Source organism: Zalophus californianus, chromosome 1 (genome assembly GCF_009762305.2).
Source record: "Zalophus californianus isolate mZalCal1 chromosome 1, mZalCal1.pri.v2, whole genome shotgun sequence".
Classification (NCBI taxonomy): domain Eukaryota; kingdom Metazoa; phylum Chordata; class Mammalia; order Carnivora; family Otariidae; genus Zalophus; species Zalophus californianus.
Window position 1 is genome coordinate 33795071 of NC_045595.1, and position 24134 is coordinate 33819204.

The 24134-nt window shown below is 39.5% G+C and overlaps 1 protein-coding gene across 4 annotated transcripts in view; it reads left to right on the forward strand.

Annotated features, from left to right (window-relative positions):
• Positions 1-24134, forward strand: part of SLC25A26 (solute carrier family 25 member 26) — a 133637-nt gene that overhangs the window by 92819 nt on the left and 16684 nt on the right. For all 4 annotated transcript variants that reach the window (XM_027586781.2, XM_027586782.2, XM_027586783.2 and 1 more), the window contains one exon: positions 8587-8631. In XM_027586781.2, coding sequence (XP_027442582.1) covers positions 8587-8631 — 45 coding nt within the window. The remainder of the gene's footprint in view (positions 1-8586; positions 8632-24134) is intronic.

Consider the following 24134-nt stretch of genomic DNA (forward strand, 5'->3'; position numbering starts at 1 on the left):
GCTGTATACCTAGGAGCAGAATGCTGCGTCGCGTGATAATTCTGTGTTTAGCTTTTTGGGGAACCACCAACCTTTTTTTCCTCAGTGTGTTTTAATTAGCATTTCCCTGATGACTGATGATGTTGAATATCTTTTCATGTGCTTATGTTAGCAGTTTGTCTGTATATTTCTTTGTGAAGTGCTTGTGCGAGTCTGCTGTGCATTTTAAAAATTGGATTCTTTTTTCTGCCTTTTTTTAGTTAATAAGGTTGGAAAGTTCTTTAAATATTCTGGATAGAAGTTGTTTGTCAAATATGTTTTATGAATATTTTCTTTCACTCTGTGGCTTGCCTTTTCATTAATAGTACCTTTTAAAAGTTTTTACAAAGTTTAATTTGGTAAAGTACACGTTAACATTTATCATCTTAAACATTTTTAGGTATACAATTCAGTTGTGTGAAGTATTTTCACATTGTTGTGCAACCAGTCTCCAAAACTCTTTTCATCTTGCAGAACTGAAACTATGTACTTATTAAACAAGAACTCTCCATCTCCTTCTTCTCCCTGTCTCCTGGCAACCACCATCCTGCTTTCTGTTTTTATGAATTTCACTACTCTAGTTTCTTCACATAAGTGGAATCAGACAGTGTTTGTCTTTTTGTGACTGGCTTATTTCACTTAGTATAATGTCCCCAAGGTTCATCCATTCCGTAGCATTTGTGAGAATTTCCTGCTTTTTAAGGCTCATATTCATGTGCGTGTGTGTCCGCATATTGTGTATCTGTTCATTGATGGACACTTAGCTTCCACCTTTTGGTTATTATGAATTACACGCTGTGAACTTGAACATACAAATACCTCTCTGAGACCTTACTTTCAGTTGTTTTGGGTATATACCCAGAAGTGGAATTGCTGGATCATATATGATAATTCTATTTTTAATTTTTTGAGGAACTGCTATGTTGTTTTCCCAATGGCTGTATCATTTTTTTTAAGTTAAGGATGTATTTGAAATATTTTTATAAAGTATCAAGCAGAATCTATATACGATACACATGACAGTAAATGAACATGATAAATTATGCCATCAGTGTTCTAGTTTTGATGTAACAGGGCACAGCTCCCCTCTATAAAATATTTCTTTTTTTAATGTTATGTTAATCACCATACATTACATCATTAGTTTTTTATGTAGTGTTCCATGATTCATTGTTTGCGTATAACACCCAGCGCTCCATTCAGTACATGCCCTCCTTAATACCCATCATCATTCAGAATGGCTAAAATTAACAAGTCAGGAAACGACAGATGTTGGCGGGGATGCGGAGAAAGGGGAACCCTCCTACACTGTTGGTGGGAAGGCAAGCTGGTGCAGCCACTCTGGAAAACAGTATGAAGGTTCCTCAAACAGTTGAAAATAGAGCTACCATACGATCCAGCAATTGCACTACTGGGTATTTACCCCAAAGATACAAATGTAGGGATCCGAAGGGGTACGTGCACCCTGATGTTTATAGCAGCAATGCCACAATAGCCAAACTGTGGAAAGAGCCAAGATGTCCATCGACAGATGAATGGATAAAGAAGATGTGGGGTGTGTGTGTTTGTGTGTGTGTGTGTGTGTGTGTGTCCACAATGGGATATTATGCAGCCATCAAAAGGAATGAGATCTTGCCATTTGCAACGACGTGGATGGAACTGGAGGGTGTTATGCTGAGTGAAATAAGTCAATCAGAGAAAGACATGTATCATATGATCTCACTGATATGAAGAATTCTTAATCTCAGGAAACAAACTAAGGGTTGCTGGAGTGGTGGGGGGTGGGAGGGATGGGGTGGCTGGGTGATAGACATTGGGGAGGGTATGTGCTATGGTGAGCACTGTGAATTGTGCAAGACTGATGAATCACAGACCTGTACCTCTGAAACAAATAATACGTTATGTGTTAAAAAAAAAAAAAAAGTAGGAAGGGAAAAATGAAGGGGGGAAATCGGAGGAGGAGACGAATCATGAGAGACGATGGACTCTGAGAAACAAACTGAGGGTTCTGGGGGGGGTGGGGGGATGGGTTAGCCTGGTGATGGGTATTAAAGAGGGCACGTTCTGCATGGAGCACTGGGTGTTACACGGAAACAGTGAGCCAGTGGCTGCATCATTGTACGTCCCCACCAACAGTGTGCAGAGTTTTCAGTTTCTCCATATCCTTGTCTGTACTTGTTCCTTGCTTGTCCTTTTTTTTTTTTTTTTTGGTAATTTCTTACTGGATATGAGGTGTTATTTCACTGTGGTTTTGATTTGCATTTCTCTAATGATTAGTAATATTGAACTTCTTTTCATACGGTTGTGGGCTATTTGTATATCTTTTCATGAGAAATGTCTACTCAGATCCTTTGCCCATTAAAAAAATTAGGTTTTTGTTGATGTTGAGCTATAGGAATTTTTTAAAAAATATATTCTGAATCTTTTTTTTTTTTTTTAAGATTTATTTAGAGAGAGGGGCAGTGGGAGCAGGGGGTGGGGCAGAGTGAAAAGGAGAGAGAGAATCTCAAGCAGACTCCCACTGAGTGCGGAGCCTGATGCGGGACTTGATCTCACAACCCTGAGATCATGACCTGAGCCAAAATCAAGAGTCAGATGCTTAACCCACTGAGTCACCCAGGTGCCCCTGTCTGGTCACTTTTAGTACATTGGTCCTATAAGTCTTTGGTTAACTTTTTTCCTAAATTGAATTTTAATTCACCTTTAGGCAGATTTTTTTTTAACATTTGTTTTTTACTAATTTGCTGCTAGTAATTAGGAATTTTATTGATTTTTTTTTTGTATATTGATTCCTTAAGATTCTTTAGAATTTTCAGCATACTAATCATATCATTTGTGACCTGAGCCGAAGGCAGACGCTTAACGACTGAGCCACTCAGGCGTACCTTCTTTTCAATTTTTATGCTTTTTGTTTCTTTTCTTTTTCTTTCTTTCTTTCTTTCTTTCTTTCTTTTTTTTTTTTTGGCCTGATTGCACTGCCTAGAACGTGCAGTGTAGTGTTGAATTAAGTGAGAACAGATACCTCTGCCTTGTTGGTGATCTTAAGAGGAAAGCATTCAGGGGTGCCTGGGTGGCTCAGTCATTAAGCATCTGCCTTCAGCTCAGGTCATGATCCCAGGGTCCTGGGATCGAGCCCCGCATCGGGCTCCCTGCTCAGCGGAAAGCCTGCTTCTCCCTCTCTGACTCCCCCTGCTCGTGTTCCCTCTCTCGCTGTGTCTCTCTCTGTCAAATAAGTAAATCTTAAAAAAAAAAAAAAAAAAAAAAAAAAGGAAAGCAGTCTTTCATCCTGAAGAATGGTGTTAGCTATATATTTTTTTTAGGAGTCTTTTATCAGATTGAGGAAGTTCCCTTTTTTTTTTTTAAAGATTTTATTTTATTTATTTATTAGAGCACAAGAGGGGGTACGGTCAGAGGGAGAAGCAGACTCCCTGCCGAGCAGGGAGCCTGATATGAGACTCAATCCCGTGACTTCGGGATCATGACCTGAGCCGAAGGCAGTTGCTTAACCAACTGAACCACCTAGGCGTCCTAGGAAGTGCCCTTGTGTTCTTATCTTGATGAGGTTTTTTTTTCTTTTATCATGAGTAGCATCAAATATATATACTTTTCACCTTGTAAAAACAGTGGAACTTGTTTTTAGGACTTCAGAAGTGTAGTGGACCATGGACTAATTTGACACTGCTGTTATCTTTGCTACATAATTGGTACTATGTGACTGGCACAGTCACATGTACACATATCCTGGGGGAGTGCCTTCCACCCAGACGCAGTTACTGTGATGATTCTGTAGAACGCAGAGAAAGAAAATCGAATCACTACCTCAGTGCCAACATTTATTAAGGACTTGTGCCTAGCACACGGAGTTAGTGATTGGTGATATCCTCAGAGCTCCTGGCTGAGTTCTAAAAGATTTGCTTAAGAGTCAAACCACTTACACACATTTCCTTTTCTGTATTAGATTTTGATACTCTTTTATCTATTTTGTGCTTTTTTTGGGAAAGATACTTTAGGACTTTTTAATATCTCTTATAAACCTAAGGAATAATTCACTGTAAATTTTTCCTACTTTTAGGTTAATTTCCTTTATTAGGTAGATGTTCTGTTCTCTATGTACAGTGCATGTAAATGGATTATGGTTGTTCAGTTGAAAAATCAGTGTATATTGACTATTGGAATTCTTTTCTGTCCTGTCAAATGCTAGCAGACCAACTTTGAATGGCTCTCACTTTTTTTGTTTAATTTTAAATTTTGGAACAGTAGTCACTGAGGGGCACAAGGTTTTTAGGTCTTCAACTTGATTTGTCCTTTGTTACCCCTGGGGTTGAATGGGAAAAGACACAGCGTATTTAAGAGGAGAACAGCTTTGTTACTGATGTAACAATAAAGTGGAAAACCCTCAATCAATCACAGAAATTTGGACACTGTCATGCAACAAAAAGGAGACGTCTCTGTGGGTCACTTGTAGGATCCCTTGAAAACTGGAACGGGCCACTTCTTGGAGCCAGTGGGATATCCATGACAGGCCAACCAATCCCATGCTGTACTTCAAACCCTTTCTAATTTGAGGTCTTAGCAAAAAGTTTCTGATTTTTTTTTGGGGGGGGGGTCTTATTGCTAGAGAATTTTGGGTTATTTCTGCCAAGGTACAATAGGTTTCCAGCTTTTAAAATACACTTTCTTGTTCTTATACTTCCTAGGGCATTCATGGTAGTATTGTGTTCATTGCGGCTTCTAGTCAAGTCTTATTTTTAAAGTGTTGCTATTCTAATGTGATTTTTCCATTGAAAAAGAGAATTTTACAGATAATACCTTAGAAATCATATCTGTATATCTCCTTGGTTTGTTATAAATCACTTCATTATTTTTTAAGGACTGTAAGATTACAGACACTTCTTTTAAGATCACGGGGTTAAAAGCATTGATTGGCTTTAGTGATGCGTCTGGTCCAATAGTTAATAAGAGGTAAAGCAGGTTCATAATGTAATTTTGTAAATTCTTCATTTCATTAGTAATGCCCAGCACTCATTCCCCTTTTCACCACGCCTATATTTAATTTTATCTACTTCCCATGGAATCCTCACATGCACTCTTATACAGCATTATTGCTATGTTTATTACTAAGTGGAATCCATGTTGAATTTTAGCAGGTTTTTTCCCCTTTGCATCTGCCTCTTTGATGGTAGCTGGGTTTACTGCTGCTCACTTATTAGTGCCCTGGGTCGTAACAACCTTATTCAAACAAAACATCTTAAATGGAGGCATTAAAAAGGTCACAACAGTGAGCCATTTTGTAACTTTTGGTGCAATAAAAGGAGTATGTTGTGTTTTGGAATATAAGACCTCTGAGTGCAGCTATTCATTTTCTTCATCTATAAAACATTTTAGAATAACAGCTTACATCTGTTTGGGGTTTAAAATTCCACGTTTTGAAGAAACATCACTGTTATGTAACTCCGAACCAGACATGGGGCGGGAGCTAGTTCTTTGACGGGCCCATGTTCTGTAGAAGGTGGGAGAAGTGTTTGTTTTAGCTGTGGAGCCATATTTGCTGGCAGTACTCCTTCCACATGTGTGGAACACGTTTCCATTATTGTTTCTTCATCTTGTAAACGACAAAAAGCATTCAATAGGATTTTGACTTGAAGAATATTTGAAAAATTTTTACACATCAGGAGTTTATCTTATAAGGGATATTTCATTACCAGAAACCAGAATCAAATTTTAAGCATTTACAGTGCATTTAATTACCTTAGACTGTCAATCTCGTTTTAGAGAGTAAAGTTGGGATTTACTGTCGGCTCACTTTTTAAGATAAATACCCTATGGAATAGCTTGGCCATTCCAACTGTGTGATTTTTAAATTACTTCTTTAAATTTGAGGGAACAATTTAATGAATAGCTTTTAATAGGGGAAAATGGGCGAAATGTTCATCTACAGGATTCAAAATCTATTATTAAGTACTAAAAAAGTGCAGATAACATGAAGTTTTACAGATTATATTTATTTATATTTATATTTATTTATATTTAAATATTTGAGAGAGAAAGAGAGCGAGTGCATGCCACCTGGGCAGGGGTGGTGGGGCAGAGGGAAAGGGAGAGAGAATCTCAAGCAGACTCCCTGCTGGCACGGACCCTGATGCGGGACTGGATCCCAGGACCCTGAGATCATGACCTGAGCTGAAACCAAGAGTCGGATGCTTAACCGACTGTGCCACTGAGGCGCCCCAGGTTATTTTATTTTTTATTTTTTTAAAATATTTTATTTATTTATTTGACAGAGAGAGACACAGCGAGAGAGGGAACACAAGCAGGGGGAGTGGGAGAGGGAGAAGCAGGCTTCCCACAGAGCAGGGAGCCCGATGCAGGGCTCGATCCCAGGACCCTGGGATCATGACCTGAGCTGAAGGCAGATACTTAATGACTGAGCCACCAGGCACCCCGCCCCAGGTTATTTTAATCAAGAAGTAAAGACCATGGATCATTACAATAAGCTAAAGGCCTTTTTTTCATCTTATAAATATGAAATATTTACATTCTTGTTAAAATGTGATAAATTTACATCTGGGAGGGGAGAGTACAAAGAAGAAAATGAAAATCATCTATAATCCTAGTACTTGTTAGTCCTCTTGGATATTTTATTACATCCTATACATTTTTTTTAATTTAGAAAACCTTTTAATAAACTATTATACTTTCAGTTTGGAGGAATTTAGATAGTTAATTTAATTGAACTTTAGTTTCAGAATGGACTTTCTGTCAGAAGCTTTCACATTTTGGTGACAAAAATACTAAACTAAATTTCACTCCTGTTGTGGAATTTTGCATACAGGGTGGGGTGCTGCCTACTGTAAAGACAGCAAACTTCTCTGAGATCCCACTTTGTCAGCCTAAACTAGGCTGTTGTCATCGATTGTTTTTTCCTTACTGCCAATTCCTGCCTGAAGGAAAGACAGATTTGTTTTTTCTGTGTCCACTCCCAAACTCAGGACCATCATTCGCTCCAGCAGAGTAAGACAGATGATGCTAGACTTTCAATTTGTGATTCAGTATAGGTACTTCAGAAGTAATTTGATGCCCTTGATTCATGAAGGTAAATACCCATTAATGCTTTCAAAACCATGGTCTCTAGCACTCACACATTTCAAGCACTCACACACCCATATGCATATGCATATCGATAATGTTTTACTCTTCCCTGGCAGCTGAGCTGACGACAGAGAACAGGGCTGGAGCCGGGGCCTGCTCACAGCTGCATCACCCCAGCACAGCCCTTCTGGCCAGTGACTGGATGTCACAGAGGCGAGTGGGTAGTGGTGACTGGAGTTCAGGTATTTTTGTCTTAGGAAATAGGGAGGTGTGGTTCTGTTTTCAAATTTTAGAAGGTGTCATGGAAAGCAAATAGAGTCTACTGAGTGTGAATTTACGTTCAGATAAATGCACTTAGATGTCTTCCAGGTAGAGTAGTAGACAGGCTCTGGAGTCAGGTTGTCTGGGCTTCACAGGGTGTCTTTAGTCAACTTACGCAGCGTCCCTGCACCTCATCTTCATCTGTAACATGGGGACACTAATCATACCTAACTGTCGTACAGAGTTGTTGAGAGGAATGAAATAAAGCTCAGGAAGTGCTCATTAGCATTATGTGCCTCAGTGCCTAACACCTGAGAAGTGCTTGGTAATTCTAGCTCTTGCTGTTAACCAACTGACTGCAGATACTCTGCCCCCAAGTGTGCCAGTTGTCTTCAGCCTCCCGTTTGGCTACTGCAGATGAGCCCTCCCCTAGCCTACCCTGGGGACCAGCCTGCCCACAGGCCCGCTTTCGCTCTTGCGCTCCTTTCCCACCGCCCACGCTGCTTTTCTGTTCCTCTGTCCCCATTTCTCAGCCTCCTCTTATAAGTGGCTCTGTGTGTCTCCTCTTTTCTCTTTCCTGCCTGCTCCATCCCTCCCCAGGCCTCCCCTGTGTACCCCTTCCTTCCTCCTCTCCTGCTCCCCCCTCCTCTCTGCCCCTCCTATTCTCCTTTCCACTCCTCTGCTCTCCCTTCTCTTCTTCCCTTCCCTCCTCTCCCTCTTCCTGCTCCCCCCACTGTCTCCTCCTGCCCCACACTGGACCCCGTCCCTCCCTCTCCCCCTTCATCTCCCTCCTCCTCCCCATTTCTGTTTTAAACTCTTAACACTTGGCCTGCTGAGGAGTAGACAGCTCTAGTTAGCTCTTCAGCAGAAAAATGTCAGGTCTTTAAAATCTTTATTGCTTGTGATAGGAAATACTTATTTTGTCATTTTGGTAGCCTGATCTCTGTATTGTGCTTCTCTTTCTGCTTCCAAAGGGCTTCACACCATCATTTTATGTCCCTTGGGCTCAGAAAGTTAGTAGAACTCTACGGGCAGTTGCGGCTTAACTTTTTTTCTGAAAACTATGTCTACCCTACCTATAAATTTAATGTTAGCTTTATTATATACATGAAGTCAAAACAAACTAAGGTTTCTAAATAATAATTATAGGTTCATGATAGTAGTCCTAGGCAAACTCTGATCCTGCCTAATTTATTTGATTTTTTTTTTTCTTTTCAGATTCCTTTCTCATTGGTCCAGTTTCCCTTGTGGGAGTCCTTAAAAGTAAGTTTTCCAATCTTCATGTAAAATTTCTCTCTAGTTATCACAAATGACCACCATTTTCACTGTGGAATAGCAAAATATAATATTGACTAGCAGTTGATTTATTTATTTTTTATTTTTTAAGGATTTTTATTTATTTGAGAGAGAGCGTGAGAGAGAGATCATGGGCAGAGGCAGAGGGAGAAGCAGACTCCCCCGCTGAGCAGGGAGCCCGATGTGGGACTCGATCCCAGAACCCTGGGATCATGACTTGAGTCGAAAGCAGACGCTTGAACAACTGAGCCACCCAGGCTAGCAGTTTAAAAACTCAGCACTGTTGATAGTTGAAAATACTTTCTGCATGTGATTAACATGCCAATTCAGTCTTTTAAACTTGTTCTGATATCCGTGGTGCTGGAAACTAAGCGCAGTAGGCATGACTGAGATCCATGGATGTTAAGGAAAAACTTAACTTTCTTCTCTCCTGCAACTCTTTTTCTTCCTGGTTGAATTTTATTTCATTCTGTGCGTGTGTACGTGTGTATAGAGGTTAAGGAATAAGAATGTGTGTGAATGGAAAGCAAGCAAGGCCCGTGAGTGTTTGTAGGCCTGCATTGGCCGAGGCCTCTCCCACCCACATGTAGTGGCTGGCAGCTGAGGGAGCAGCGGGGCCGTGGGCTCTGACCATCCCTTCCATGTCTGCTGCTCACCCCAGCCAGGCGTGGGAATCCCCAGGGGGGAACAGAGTGTGATGACTTGTGAGTCAGCCTTAGGGAAGGTCACTCGTATGTTTCAAAACAAATAATTAAATGAATTTTTAAAAGCCTGTGTTTAAAACATGATGAAATGTTTTCTTTTTTAAAAGATTCTGGGGCAGTGGTTTTGAAAATGGTAGGTCATGATATGGATTGTGTGGATATTTGGCAACATTTTAAAAACTAATGCAAAAGGAAATAGTAGAGAACATCTTACAAGGTAAGGACAAGTCTTATTTTGTAAAACCTCAGTGTCGTTTGCACAGGTACACATGCATCTGTGTACTGGGTTGCAATGTAACACGTGTGTCGCTGTGCATGATGATCAAAGAAATTGAAAACCCTGTCCAAGTGAAAATGGTTTATAAATGACCAAACTGTAAAATGGCAAAGTACCTAGGTAGGCATTTGATAATACAAAAAGTAATTACTCTCATAATTGTATGGAATTAGCCTGGTCATACAAAATGTCTTTTGAAAAGTAAAAAAAAAATATTTGGACGTGGAGGTTCTATGGTAAGGATAGTAAGATGAGACAAAACATTACTCATAAGAAAAGAAACCAGAATATTCCGTATCGACAAATGTTTCTTACAAGTGATCTGATTGTAAGTAGTACAGCTTTTTTATCATTAGACTTTACATATAGTTTCTTGGGTTTTTGATTGTTGTTTTTGTTTTCACCATTTTCTTCGTGGTGCATGGTGAGAACGGATTTCTTGGGCAGTGTTTCTGGGCATGACGTAACAGCTCTCCAATGAGAAGGTCACATTCCATGAGCATAACAGCTTTCCTTTTCTGTGTGTGACCAAAGAACAATGGAGCCAACAGCTGTCCAGCAAACAAGACTCACTTTATTAGTGTCTCAATAACCAGCATTCACGCAGCTTCTGCACACTCGCTAACATCCTTACACTCTGTCTTTGCATAGGAATGTTTTGAGGCCTGAAGAGGGAAAAAGCGTCGAGTTTGTTTCTTTTCAGCATTAAGGACATTTGTAATATTCTAGCTCGTTAAGAAGTGTCTAGAATTTTTTCAGAGTAATCATAGATAATAATATTATGCTTTAGCAGTTGTCTTTGAGCAAATGCTAAAATGCTATTGTTTTTTTTTTAAGTCAGGTGTATGGAGTAATTTTGATACAGGAACATTCACCCTTTGTGAATATACATTTTTATGACTTTTGACAAATGTTTATCATTACCACCATTATAAAAATACAGAATATTTAGTTTTCCCTTTTCCAGAATATCCTATAAGTAGAATTGTACACCATATAGCATTTTGTGCCTGGCTTATTTCACTTAATATGCTTATGAAATTCATTCATATTTTTGCATGTCCCAGTAGTTTGTTCCTTTTTGTCACTGAGTAGTATCCCATTGTACGGAGGTACTGCAGTGTTTATCCCTTCACTAGTTGAGATACATTTGAGTTTCCAGTTTTTAATGGTTTTGAATAAAGCTGCTACAAATTTGCATGTACGTATTTGTATGGGGACATATGTTTTTGTTTCTCTTGGGTAGGTACCTAGAAGTGAGGGAAAGTATACGTTTAATAAATAAGTTTAACTGTCAGACTGTTTTCCAAAGTGGTTGTCCCCTTCTGCAGCAATGTATGAGAGTTCCAGGTGCTCTGGCGCCCTGTCATCATTTGTTATGTCATTAGATTAAAGAAATGTTGTTAGCTACTCTAATAGTTGTGTACTGGTATCTCATTGTGGTTTTAATTTGCAGTTCTCTCATGGCTCAACAATGTTGAGCATCTTTTCACATAGTAGTATTTTTTTTAAACATCTGAATGTGAACTCACAGTGCTTTGTAGAAGTAGACCATTTGGGCCACCTCTTTCATTTTTGTGTTTATGCTTTTATCCATTCAAGTTTGCTTTTGCAGCCACGGAGAGATTGTAATCTATGGGAAGACCTTCTCTATTGTGTTTATGTGAGAATACTACTTGGGAAGATTTTTCTCCACAAGGACTTGAGCAGGTTTCATACACAGTGTGCTGCAAGGGGCGGGAAGCCTGAACACAGGGAGTGGCCACTGTCCTCTGAAACTTACCGTGCCCACAATTAAAGTTACTACCTTTTTCTAAAATCCTTCCTCCTGCTGCTTCCATTTCTGTTAACCATACTACTGATCTGACCCGGTGGGTCTCAAGCCCTGGATGATAAATCTCATGATCTCTTTCTCTCTGTCCATATCACATCATTCACTAAGTTTTGGTGGACTCTGACTTTTTGGAACCTGCAGCCTCCTTTTTATGAGATTCTTATTAACTTATGCCTAGACTAAGTCCTGACAGTTTCTCTGCTTTCCTTTCCATTCTACACATTGAATTTGTGTGATCTTCCTTAAACATCTCTTTGAAATTTATAACTTCCTGAAAGTCTCAAATATGAGGTGGATGTCCACACTGTGTCCTTCACTGGTTTTTCCAGCTCCCTTCCCCCTATGCTTTTTCAAAATTCTTTCCCTCCAGCCAGAATAGGCTCCTCACTGTCTCTGTTCTTTGGCTGCTTTCTGAAATATGCTTCCACGTCTCCAAACACTGCATCTTCCAAAGCCGGTTCAGTTTTGGGTGTTTTTTTTTTTTTTTTCTTCCTTGAAGTCTTCCAATCCAGACCCTGAAGATTTACCCTAACTTACCTTACATTTGTGTGCATTGCTTGTTGGTATTTAATCACACACTATGCTATGTTTAAAACAATTTAGAACTAAGTTTTCAAGGACTGGAGCAAGGCCTCAGCCCCTTGCATTTACAGATATGTGACAGATGGGAGTATACATGTATTGCCTTTGTACTCCTGAGCTGGACATTGGTTCTGTCACAGCAATGCAAAGATGATTAAAAGAGTTCATGCTTTTGAGGAGCTTGGAGTCATTGAGAGAGGCACAGGGCGCCAGATAACTTTAAGGTAATGTTTCTGTAATTGGAGACTTCTCAAGGTAATGTGGGTGCCAGTCCCTCTGACTTCCCTATTCATGTCACTACACTACCACATTTCTTCTGTTTCTCCTTTCTCAGAGTATATAGACCGAGAGTTTGCATGAAAGAAGACTAGACACTATAAAGAAGAAGAAAAGTAAAAGGGGTAGATTATCATGTCTAGAATCTCTAAGAAGATAATTTTCCCCTAAGATTTATGTTGTGTTTGGAACTTTCTGACAACCCAGCCAGAAGAGAAACTTGATCGATTACATGGTTGTTACTACTCGACAAAGACCCATCACTTATTATTTCATCTTGTCCCCTTGGCTTTGGATACTGTCTTCCTGTAGATGACTTGCACATTTATAGCTCTGTCACAGACCACCTCCTTGAAGTTACAGCCTCATGTGACCAGCTTTTCTAGCAGACATTCTCACCCAAGACATCTCAGGCCAACCAGTTCAGAACAGAACTCTTGGTTTTTATTCTCCTTTTCCCCAGGCTTTTCCTTCGTCCCTGTCTCAGTAAATAGCGCAGCCCTCTGTTGCTTGCTGAAGTAGAAAGCTATGGATTACTGCACGGTTCTCCATTCCCCAGCCCGTCAGCAAGTCCACTGTTGGCCTTGAAGCCTCTGGTGCACCTCTTGCTTCAGTTGGTACATTGGCTCCTCAGAAAGTCTCCCTGATTCCATCCTTGCTTGCCTAAAATATCCTCTCAACAGCAGCCAGAGTGGTCTTTTAGTGAAATAAATCAGATCATACCACTATCTGCTAAAACCCTTCGGTGGCGTCTCTTTGAAAGAAGAGAAAAACCTAGCGTTTAAACTGGCTGACACAGTCCTCTGTCCTCCGGTCCCCTTTCCCTCTCCCACCTTATCCCCTACCGCCCACCCAGCACGCTCCAGTCACACTGTCTCCCCTTACAGCCCTGCTGGCCTCCCTTCAGTTCTTTGTGGACGCACCAGGGTGGTGCTTACCTAAACCAGGACCTTTATGTCGGTCGTGCCCTCTGCCAGAAATACTCTTTATGCATTCCCTCTAACATTGTTACTGAGCACGACTCAGTAGTGCACCTGCTGCGTGCCAGGCATTTTCTAGGGTTTGGGGCTAGAGTGGTGAAGAGGAATGATGAAAATGTCTTTTCTCATTGAACTTTCATTTTAGCTCTTTCTCTAGGCTTTGCTCATGGCCGGCTCCTTCTCCTTCCCCAGGGCTTAGACCATGTGTCACTACAGAGGGGCCTTCCCTTTCTACCCCTCTTTGAAGGTCTCTTCTCTTCTTCCTTCCCCAAGAATTATAGCACCTGTTTATTCCCTTCCTAGCATTTAACAGTGTATTTAGTTATGCCCTTGTATCACCTGGATCCTTAGGAAAGACCTCAGTTGTCTGTTGAGCAGATACCGTATGCCAGACATCTCATCCACATCACACACAACCCAGGGTGGGAGGCCTTGTGGTCACCTCCACTAAACATAAGAAGGGGGTTCAGAGAGGTTGTCTTTCATCTGGTCGTCCAAGTCTTGGTTTCCTGTCCAGCACCCTTTTACTTTGTTAACATTGTTAATGATAATAACTCTAATAATAAACCAACCATAGCACAGAACGTTTCTCAAAGTTAGAGTATGACAGGTGGCATGATAACCACTTTCCATGGATTGTTTCCTATTCATCTTCATGACAGTTCTGAGACAGGTGCTTTCCTGTCTTCATTTTGTAGGTGTGGAAACTGAGGAAGAGTTCGAGTGCCCTGCCCAAGGCCACAGGTTTATTAAATACTAGAGGGTACAGGCAGGATTTGAACCCAGGCAGTCTGAATGATGAGTTGGTTCTGAGCCATTTTACATATAGCGGTGCACATACCACATCATGTCTTCAGTAATGTGTTTGCTGTTTTGTGAGCTCAAAGGTTGGTAAAAAGTTGAGGTCATGTTACATCAGATCTGCTTATTTAAGGCATTTCTGCAAATTGTGTTGATTCCTTAACTTGATAGCATAAAGCTTAAACACACTGGCTGCTGTATTTCTTAGGCCGACTCTGCCAGGCGTCCGTGGTTCTGTCCTTGGGCAGGGATTCCCAGTGTTCACTTGAGGAGTCCACTCTGTGACCCACCAAGGGTGAGCACGGGTAGTTTGTGGGGCTGAATGCAGCCAGACCACATTTTCCCACGTGTTTGTGTTTCCTTTCTTGCAGCTCTTTGCTTATTGGAGGAAGGAACTTTGTCTTCTGTTTATATTTATGTTGATATTTTTTATAGTTCTGTCTTTTACACAGCAGGTGTTTATAACAATTCACTAATTGAAGGTTCGCATTCTTTCTTTTTCAAGTTCATTGCAAAGTTGGATAACTATACATTAACTGTTTCATTTATAATTAGTTTCTGAAGTGTGTTCGCAGCTATAACCTATAGGTTTACTCTTACTGAGCTTTAGGTAAACAATAGGCATATTTTGGAAGGATATACGATTCCCTGTAAGAATGTTACAGTTTTTGGATTCTCTGAATATTTAACAGAAGCTTGCAGTGCCCTTTAGAGGATTGTTAAGAATGCCATCAGGTCTAAATACTTAGACTTCTCCCTGCAAGGTGTTACAGAGTTGCACAACCGTAACTAGAAGAAATGCAAGCTTCAAGTTCAGATGCAACTGTTGAAGCAACATGAAAATAAAATCATCTTGGTTATTTAAGACTATGACACCATGCTGATGGTTTTTTAAGATGAAATCATAGCTTTGTAATAGAAATCAGAGGCCAGTGGATTATTCTTTCAGTCATAATACAATATATAAAGTACTGACTTAGATTTTTCATGTATACTTTGTATTTTTAAGTAAATATTCTAAAAAGTACTTTATAAAAAAACTTTTTATTCAAGTTGAAGAGTAAATAACTTGTTTATTCTTGATTCTGAATTTGATACTAGTTAAAATGTCCATCACCATCCCAACCGACAACAAAATTCTCCCATGCTTTTTAGCCATTTGTGTAATAGTATAGGAGCTACTCAGTGCTCATTGTCTCCATGTACACCCTTTGATTTATGTTGTCTGCACAGACATGTTTGGTGAGAACAGAGATTCCTAAGAAGGGCATACTGAAGATGGAGAAGGGAATGAGAAGAGTAAAAGTGTGTATGGGTGTGATTTTTGCTGCACTAAGCTTGTACCCTAAATTAAATATGACACATCAGTAGGGGAAAAAACACTTGAAAATAAGAACAAAGTAATTATTTTCTGTCCAGACCACCAGTCGAGTTGGAGTCTAAGGTGATAAAGATTTTTTGCTAAGGATTTTGGTAAAATCACAGAACGAAACAGGCATCTTTGAACAATTCAAAACTACAAGAACATTTGAGTTCTTAATTTGCGTCCTGGAAGATATGGGACACTTTGAGCAAAAAGAAAAGAAATTAGAATGTTACAGTGTCCTTTCATTCAATTTATAAAAGTAATGGGTGACATTTTTTTGTTTCTAGGGCTACTGAGATAGAGGGAGAGAGATCCTGTAATAGGGGAGTTGGAAAAATAAAAAATTCCTCCTACTTTTAGGTGGGATTCAATCTGTAAGCCAGATATTTAAAAAGTTTTGTTTTGTGTAGTTTGTCCAAGGCAGATAGTGAAAAAGATATCAAGGAAAACTTAGTAAGGACGAGCCTCCTGTGTAGCAAGGGCCCTGACAGGGAGGCTGGAAAGGGTGTGGCTTCTGGAACTCTGGGTTCCTCCCCCAACCCTCGTTCAGCCTGTGCACCCAGGTGCCGGTCACCCACAGTAGCTGCGTTGAGAAGCTGCAGTGATGACAAGGCCCAGCACATTCCATGCAGATTCTGTTACTAAAGGTCAGGTTTAACCCTGCCTCACCAGGGCCACGGCTTAGAGGGTAGGGGGTCAGGGTCCTCTGTCAAAAACAATAAAAAGCACACCAGGATTCCTCTTTTGTTTTCTTGCTTTTATTACATTTATCTCCTACTTAGGCAAGTTTGTGACTAAAATGAGATACATAGGATCAAATAGAAGATGACTATGGTGAGTCACACTGACTTTTTTGGCTAAGACAGTGTGAGAGAAGAGGGGAGTTTACCAGACTCTAGTGTAATCAGATTATCAAACATAGATATATATTCAAAAGCACTTTAAAAAAATGCCCATAATGATTCCAGTTCCTTTAGAGATAGGAAACCTTGCCAGTATTTGACTTCAAAGGACCCATCTCTAGAATCGCATGTAACCTCCTCTGAAAAATGGGGAAAAAAGGAGTTAGCTTTGTGTTTGTTTTTGAGACTTGCTTTCTGGTTATTTGTGAGCATTTTTGGTGCTTGTTTAGTCTTGTCTGGCTTGATGCTGCGCTGGGCTGGCGTTGCTGCTGTTCCAGCCGCTCTGTCCCGGCAGACGTCCCCGGGTGATCGGAGCCCTCCATCCAGCTGAACCTCAACAGAGGCTTGCCGGAAAGCCTGTCCACCTCCGTCGCTTCGAGTTACAGAGGTGGGACCTACTTGCCATTCCTGGTTTATGTTATTTTCTACTGAGCCAAGAATGAAAATTTGGGGTGATGTTTGCCTAGTTCTCGTCTTCTCCTGTTCCTTACACAAGGGTAAAGTTATCAAACACTGCTTACGTTGTAGGTACTCATCAAGGTACCAAGTATTTGCCCACCTTCTTTGTATAAGGAATTGTGCAGGGCCCTCTGGGATTCTAAAGATGAAGGTGGTGAGCTCCCTGTCCTAGAGAATGAGAGCTGAGATGAGACAACTTTTGAGGGTTAATGAAAGCAGTGACTCATGATATATATTTTTCTGGTGCTATTAAGGATAGAGGCTTGCCAGTGTATTTGTTCCCAGATAAATGGGGCTTATCCGTGCAGTCCCTTAATTCTTTCATTTTAACCATAAAAATCTTTAAAAACAATTGTTCTATACTTAAATATAGTCAGCCAGATATGCCTTTGCAGGCAGAATTATTAAAAATAAGCATACCTTTTTTTTTTTGACTCACAATCCATATCGTGAGCATCAGTTACAGTAATTTGTTTTATTTTAACTGTTAGTGATACATTTAGGTATTGTTAACAAAATGGGACCTTTTGTCCCTACCCAAAGCTAATAAAAGATATCCAATCACAGATCCAGAAAGCTCAGAGACTGCGCAGTCACAATAAATATCCCTCTAGTAAAAGTTAGCTACATTACCCCAAAATAATACTTTTTAACTGTAAATCCTGAATATCACTAAGCAACTCAGCATTTGAGCCCATCTTGCTTTTGCTCAAGAATCATAAATGAGGGGCGCCTGGATGGCGCGGTCAGTTGAGCGTCCTACTCTTGGTTTTGGCTGGGGTCATGATCTCATGATCTTGAGATCCAGCCCCACATGAGGCTCTTCACTCAGCTTGGAGTCTGCTTGAGATTCTCTCTCTCCCTCTCCGCCTCCCCCCACATGCTCTTGTGCTCTTGCATGCTCTCTCATAAATACATCTTTAAAAAATAATAAAGGAGGGGCGCCTGGGTGGCTCAGTCGTTAAGCGTCTGCCTTCGGCTCAGGTCATGATCCCAGGGTCCTGGGATCGAGCCCCGCATCTGGCTCCCTGCTTGGCTGGAAGCCTGCTTCTCCCTCTCCCGCTCCCCCTGCTTGTGTTCCCTCTCTCGCTTGTCTCTCTCTGTCAAATAAATAAATAAAATCTTTAAAAAAAATAATAAATGAAATTTCTTTCCCTTTAATTACCAGCACAATCATTTATTAAAGATTTACTTACAAATTCTTAAAGAGTTTATTTATTTGAGAGAGAGCGCATACACACGTGCGCACACAAGCTGGGGGAGGGGCAGAGAAAGAGGGAGAAGCAGACTCCCTACTCAGCAGGGAGCCCGACGTGGGGTTCAGTCCCACGACCCTGAGATCATGACCTGAGCTGCAGGAAGACGCTTAATCAACTGAGCCATCCAGGCACCCCTTTCTTACAAATTCTTAATATCTTCGCCACCTAACTTGTCTAGAAGGCAAGTATCTTAATATCTCAACCAACCAAATACAGTTTAAGCATACAGCATATCAACCTACACAAAGTTGGTGCTTTTGACACACCTCAGAATGCTTTCAATCCAGTTGCTATTGTAACTATAATGAGCCTGTGTATATAAATGATCCCTAATTGTCAGGTAGGTAAATCCACTAGTTATGAAAACTAGTTCTGTAGGAGAAACCCATTCTAGCCTTTTAGCCACTTGGTTATATTGCTAGAGCCATGGTATGGCAGAAGTGAAAGCTTAACTGTGGTCTCCGTTCTATCCATTTTTTTGGTTTCAAACTTCGCTTTGGAAATCTCTTTTTAAGACATGTTAGTATATGAATACTGCACAGAGAGATGATTCATTTAATTGAAAAAACAACACTTTAAGCAGCGGTTGCTTTGTTTTTTCAAGTGCATGTGCAAAAGCTACACAACAGCTCCATCAGCTACTGTCTGGAGCGCATTTGAAAGTCTCTCATGTGTTAGAAAGTTCTGTGGTAGGCTGACAACACTAAGGCCTACACAGAGGATTATTTCTTGTCTTAAATAAATTATCATCTCATGTTATTAATTTGGAATCAAGTAGATGATTCTGTTCACATTCCTGTCCTTGTACCACAAAAAGCATTTGGTAAAGTTTCATAATCTTGAAAAACTGGAAGCTACATAACTACTTTTGAATACAACAGCTGAAGTCCCAAACTGTGAGTTTTCCTACACTAAAGCCAAAACACTTATTTTCAATTTGTTACTCATTCATAGGACAGTAGTGTACATTTGGGTGGGTCTTTTGAAGTGAAAAACAAAGCCTTCTCTTCACGCTGTACTTTAATAGAAAACACCTGACCCAAGCTTGGACTCCGCTATTTCATAGTATTGGGCCTGGTGTTTGCTTTCCGTCCTTTGAATGGATACTCAGGCTAGTAGCTAATATCCTGCGGGTTAAGTAGGGGTAGGGAGGGAGCCAAATTACATCATGCTGTTCTTCCTCAATAGGCCTTGAGCAATGAGTGAGGACTGACTTGGGAAATGAAGATAACCTGATTGTTTTGTAGTGATACCAGTAGGTATTCTGGATTCCTTATAATATCCTAGTGGATGATAGAAATAATGTTAATTTTTAAAATAGCCGATGTTAAAAATTGTGTACCTTTAAACAATATGAATGATGAAATTCGATCAGTCTTATGTTAGTATTTTCTATTTTAGTCTGTATTGATCATTGTACTATGGTCATATAAGATGTCAACATTAGGCGAGCTGGGTGAAGGGTATATGGGAACTCTGTTATTTTTGCAACTTTTCTGTAAGGCTAAAATTATTTCAAAGTGAAATTTCTAAGCTCTTAGAAATATTTTCTAATCAAGCTACAGTATGGAAACTTAAGAAAAGTTATAGAAACTAAGCTGTGAACCAGACCCCAGGCAACTGTGAGGATAAGATGGTGAGCATAGTAGATTGTTAGCTCTTATTCACATTTAGAATCTTGCAGCTCTGCTGTGAACATGCCTCCCTGTTGTCACTTATTGACATTCCTAATCAAAAAACAGAAAACTGCAGACGCAGAATTAGGAACATATCTGCCTGTCTGATTACTTCTGCTTGAAATTTCTCATTGACCTGAGATACTAGCAAATGTGTATGGATTCGTCTGAAAATTTCATTTTTTATTTGAAAAAGAAAGGAAATAGGACCCTGAACTGGGATAAATAAATCAATATTAGGTAAAGTATAGAGATCTGCTTTTTTTATTCTTACTTATTTTGGTACACAGTCTCCATCAGAAGAGTTCAGGCTCCCAACACTGTGGTTCTTCACATTTGGGCTCACTTTCTGTCCCTCATCCCCACACCCCCTAGTCATTTATCTGCCTGGACAGAAACCATTAGATCTCCATGGCAGTGGAAATACTTACTTAGATTGAGAAATTATGGCAATTTAAAATATTTTGGTATTCAGATAGGTCCTTAAAAAAATCCTTCATTACAAACCCACATAATTTAAACAACTTTTACGGACATCAAAATATTTTCTTTAATCACTTATATATTGTAATGTAGCTTTACTAGAAGTTGAGATGTGTATAGTAGTGAGGAATCTTACAGTGTTGCATATATATTATTCTGTCTGCAAGACCTGTGGCTTTGGGGGGAGCCACCAACCAGCTTCAGCTCCCCCACTTTACTATCTCTGTGACCTTAGGCAAGCACCGCCCCCACACTGGTGTTTGCGGATAATACACATTTTCCAAAATTAAATAGGAAATGTAAAATCTTTAACATAGTGCCTGGAACATGCTAGATATTCAGCAAGTGATAATTAATAGTAGTAATCATTCATACTGTTTCCTGCACTGTATTTTTTTTCCATTTGCAGTCTCTTTGAATTACTGAAAAGTCACAAACAATAATATTTACACTTCTAGTGAGTAACCTTTTCTGTCTTTCCAGCCAGTTTTTTGTTGTTGTTGTTGTTGATCTCAATCTTTGGTCCCTGCACATATATGAGCAAATCTGCCGTTTCGCAGTACTTTCATAATTCACAGATAGTACTTTTTACCCATCAGGTTCTTGTTGTTATCAGCGGTGGTGCTTAATGGATCTTAAAGTAACTCCCGAGTGAAATATTTGTAAATAACGTTCGTCTTTTTAGTTTGGCCTCTTATTTTTCCAAAGTTCTTCTGTTTAGACAATTTCTCATTAAAAACAAAATTACACTCCTATTATTTAAAGTAAGTAGTTTGGGGGCAGTGACACAGTTTGTTCATTCACTTGGGTATCTTACTATCATTCCAGAAGAAGTTATGGTCTATATGTGGAAGTACAGTGTCTTACAAACACTGTTCTCTCTGCTGTCCAGACAACTAACCTGTAGATCCAAGTCCACGTGTTTTTATACTTTGTACCAGGTTGTCTCATACACATTTCAGTTCTGCTGCTAACTGCCCATTTAAACTTGTCAAGTTGCTTAGCTTCTCTGAGCCTCCACTTCCCTGACTATAAAATGAAGATAAAATGGCACATACCTCAGAAGATTGTAGGTAGGATTGCATGAGTTAATGTATGTGAAGTGTTTAGTGCCTGGAATCCAGATAAGTTCTAGAGAAGTGTTTATTGTGCTTGTTCTTATGTTAGTTCTGTCGTGCTCTGTGTTTGCTACTGAAGTTTCTCACTTGACTCTAAACCTTTTGGTTCTAGAGATTTCTTTTCAAATACAAAATGATTTCTTTATATATGTTCTTAGACTAAATTATTCTGGACAGGTGATAGTGGAAAGTTATGCTTGTCTATGGAGATTCTGTTTTTAAATTGTGTCTTCAGCCATCTGAGTCTATTTTGATTAGGTGCCCTCCCTCCCCCCACCAAGTTTTTTTTCCCTCCTAGATTAGAGCAGGCACTTCTGTGAACCTTCTCCATCACCTCCCTTCCCTCTGTTAAACCCCTTTTCTGCCCACAGTGTACCCCTGTCAAATATTAGACCTAGGGATGGCCGCTCTTCTTTTTCCCCTTGAGAAAAGTGCCTGATATCCAGTAGGTACTCAGTAAATGTTGAATTGATGAATTAGATAACATCTTTGATTTATTTTCTCCTGTATGACATGTAATTCACATCATGTTCTTTATTATTGCTTATAAACTCAGCATAATCATTAGTATTTTAAGTCTGTTTTGTGTAAACCTCTGCTCTTTGGAGCGCTCGAAGATATCTGTACCTGAACGAAGATGGCCTTCAGTGATCACTAAAAGTCCAGTTCAGGTTTCACATTCCTTTTCTAAAAAGTCAGCAAAGTAAGATGTTACTGGTGTTAGAACTGGCTTTAGCCTGATAAAATACACATCTTTCCACCTCAAAAGTAAAAAGTTGATCTTCTCCTGTTTGGTTTCTTATGCTTTTGCCAGTGCTGGTATGAGCTATGGAGGAAATGCTTTCTGCAGAAGCACAGAGATATTTGCAAGCAATAAAGCATTCACTGCAAAGGTACCAAGTACTACACTCAATGGCAAGACTATCTTCAGAAAGCTGTGTGTAATATTTTTTAGCTTCTCTCCTTCCATAAGACGTTCACAAAAATCTGTTTGGCAGCTACACTCTTAGTCCAGTGAATTCAATAAATACACTTTTTAAGTAATCATTCTCAACAGGTAGATGGAAGGAAGTGTTGGGAGCCCTCAGATAACACACATTGTTATAGATCTAATTTGCTTAGTTAGGTGTCTGACTTAAAAAAAAGTTCTCTGATTTCAGACTAAATTACAAAACTATAGTAATTAAAACAGTAGGGTATTGGCATAAAAACAGACATATAGATCAGTGGAACAGAAAAGGGAGTTTAGAAATAAACCCACACATACACAGTTCATGAATTTATGACAAAGGAGCCAAGAATATAAAATGGGGAAAGACAGTCTCTTCAATAAATGGTGCTGGGAAAACTGGACAGCCATATGCAAAAGAATGAAACTGGACCACTATCTTACATCATACACAAAAATTAACTCAAAATGGATTAAAGACTTGAACATAAGACCTGAAAAGCATAAAACAACTGGAAGAAAACATAAGCTCCTTGACATAGGTCTTAGCAATAATTTTTTAAATCTGACACCAACAGCAAAAGCAATAAAAGCAAACATAAACAAGTGGGACTACATCAAACTAAAAAGCTTCTGCACAGCAAAGGAAGTGCTCAATAAGAGGAAAAGGCAACCTACTGAATGGGAGAAAATATTTGCATATAATATATCTGATATGGGTCTGTTTTTCAAAATACATAAAGAATTCATACAAATCAACAGCAAACAATCTGATTTAAAAATGGGCAAAGGATCTGAATAGATATTTTTCCAAAGAAGACATACAGAAGACCAACAGGTACCTGAAAAGGTGTTCAACATCACTAATCATCAGGGAAATGCAAATCAGAACCACAGTGAGATATCAACTTATACCTGTCAGAATGGCTTGTTTTCAGAAAGACAAGAAATAACAAGTGTTGATGGGGATTTGGGGAAACGGGAGTTGGTGAGAATTGTTGGTGAGAATGTAAATTGGTGCAACCACTATGGAAAACCATATGGAGATTCCTCAAAAAATTAAAAATGAACTACCATATCATCCAGCAGTCCCGCTTCTGGGTACTTATCTGAAGGAAGTAACCACACTTACTTGAAAAGATAGCTGCCTCCCTATAATCATTGCAGCATTATTTACAATAGTAAAGTTATGGAAACAACCTACCTGTCCATTGATGGATGAATGGATAAAGAAATTGTGGTGTGTGTGTATGCACACACATGCACAGGAATATTACTCAGCCAGAAAAAAGTATGGAATCTTCCCATTCATGACAACATGGAGGGACCTCAAGGGCATTATGCTAAGTGAAATAAATCTGAGAAAGACAAATACTGTATGATCTCTCTTTTATGTGGAATCTGAAAAAAAATGTTCTTAGGTACAGAGAACAGTTGGGTGGTTGCCAGGGAGTAGGGGTGGGGAGTAATGGATGAAAGGGGTCAAGAGGTAAAAAGAAAACAAGCAGTAAATCACACCCAAAAGTTGTTGACGTTGACATAATAGGGCCATATATGTATTTATATGGCATCTTTCTCATTTCTGTAGCAACCTTCTCAATATATCTATTATATCTATATAATACCTGCAGGGGGGTATTATTGAGAGTAGGAAATTAGTAGTTTGCTGTTCGTTCAGTTATGCTATATTTGATCATCTCTAAAAATGTCATGCCACCATTGGTTGGTCATTATATTATCCTAACTGTTTTAATAAATATATTCAAGAGGTCTTTTTAAATAATATTTGTCATCATTATTGCTG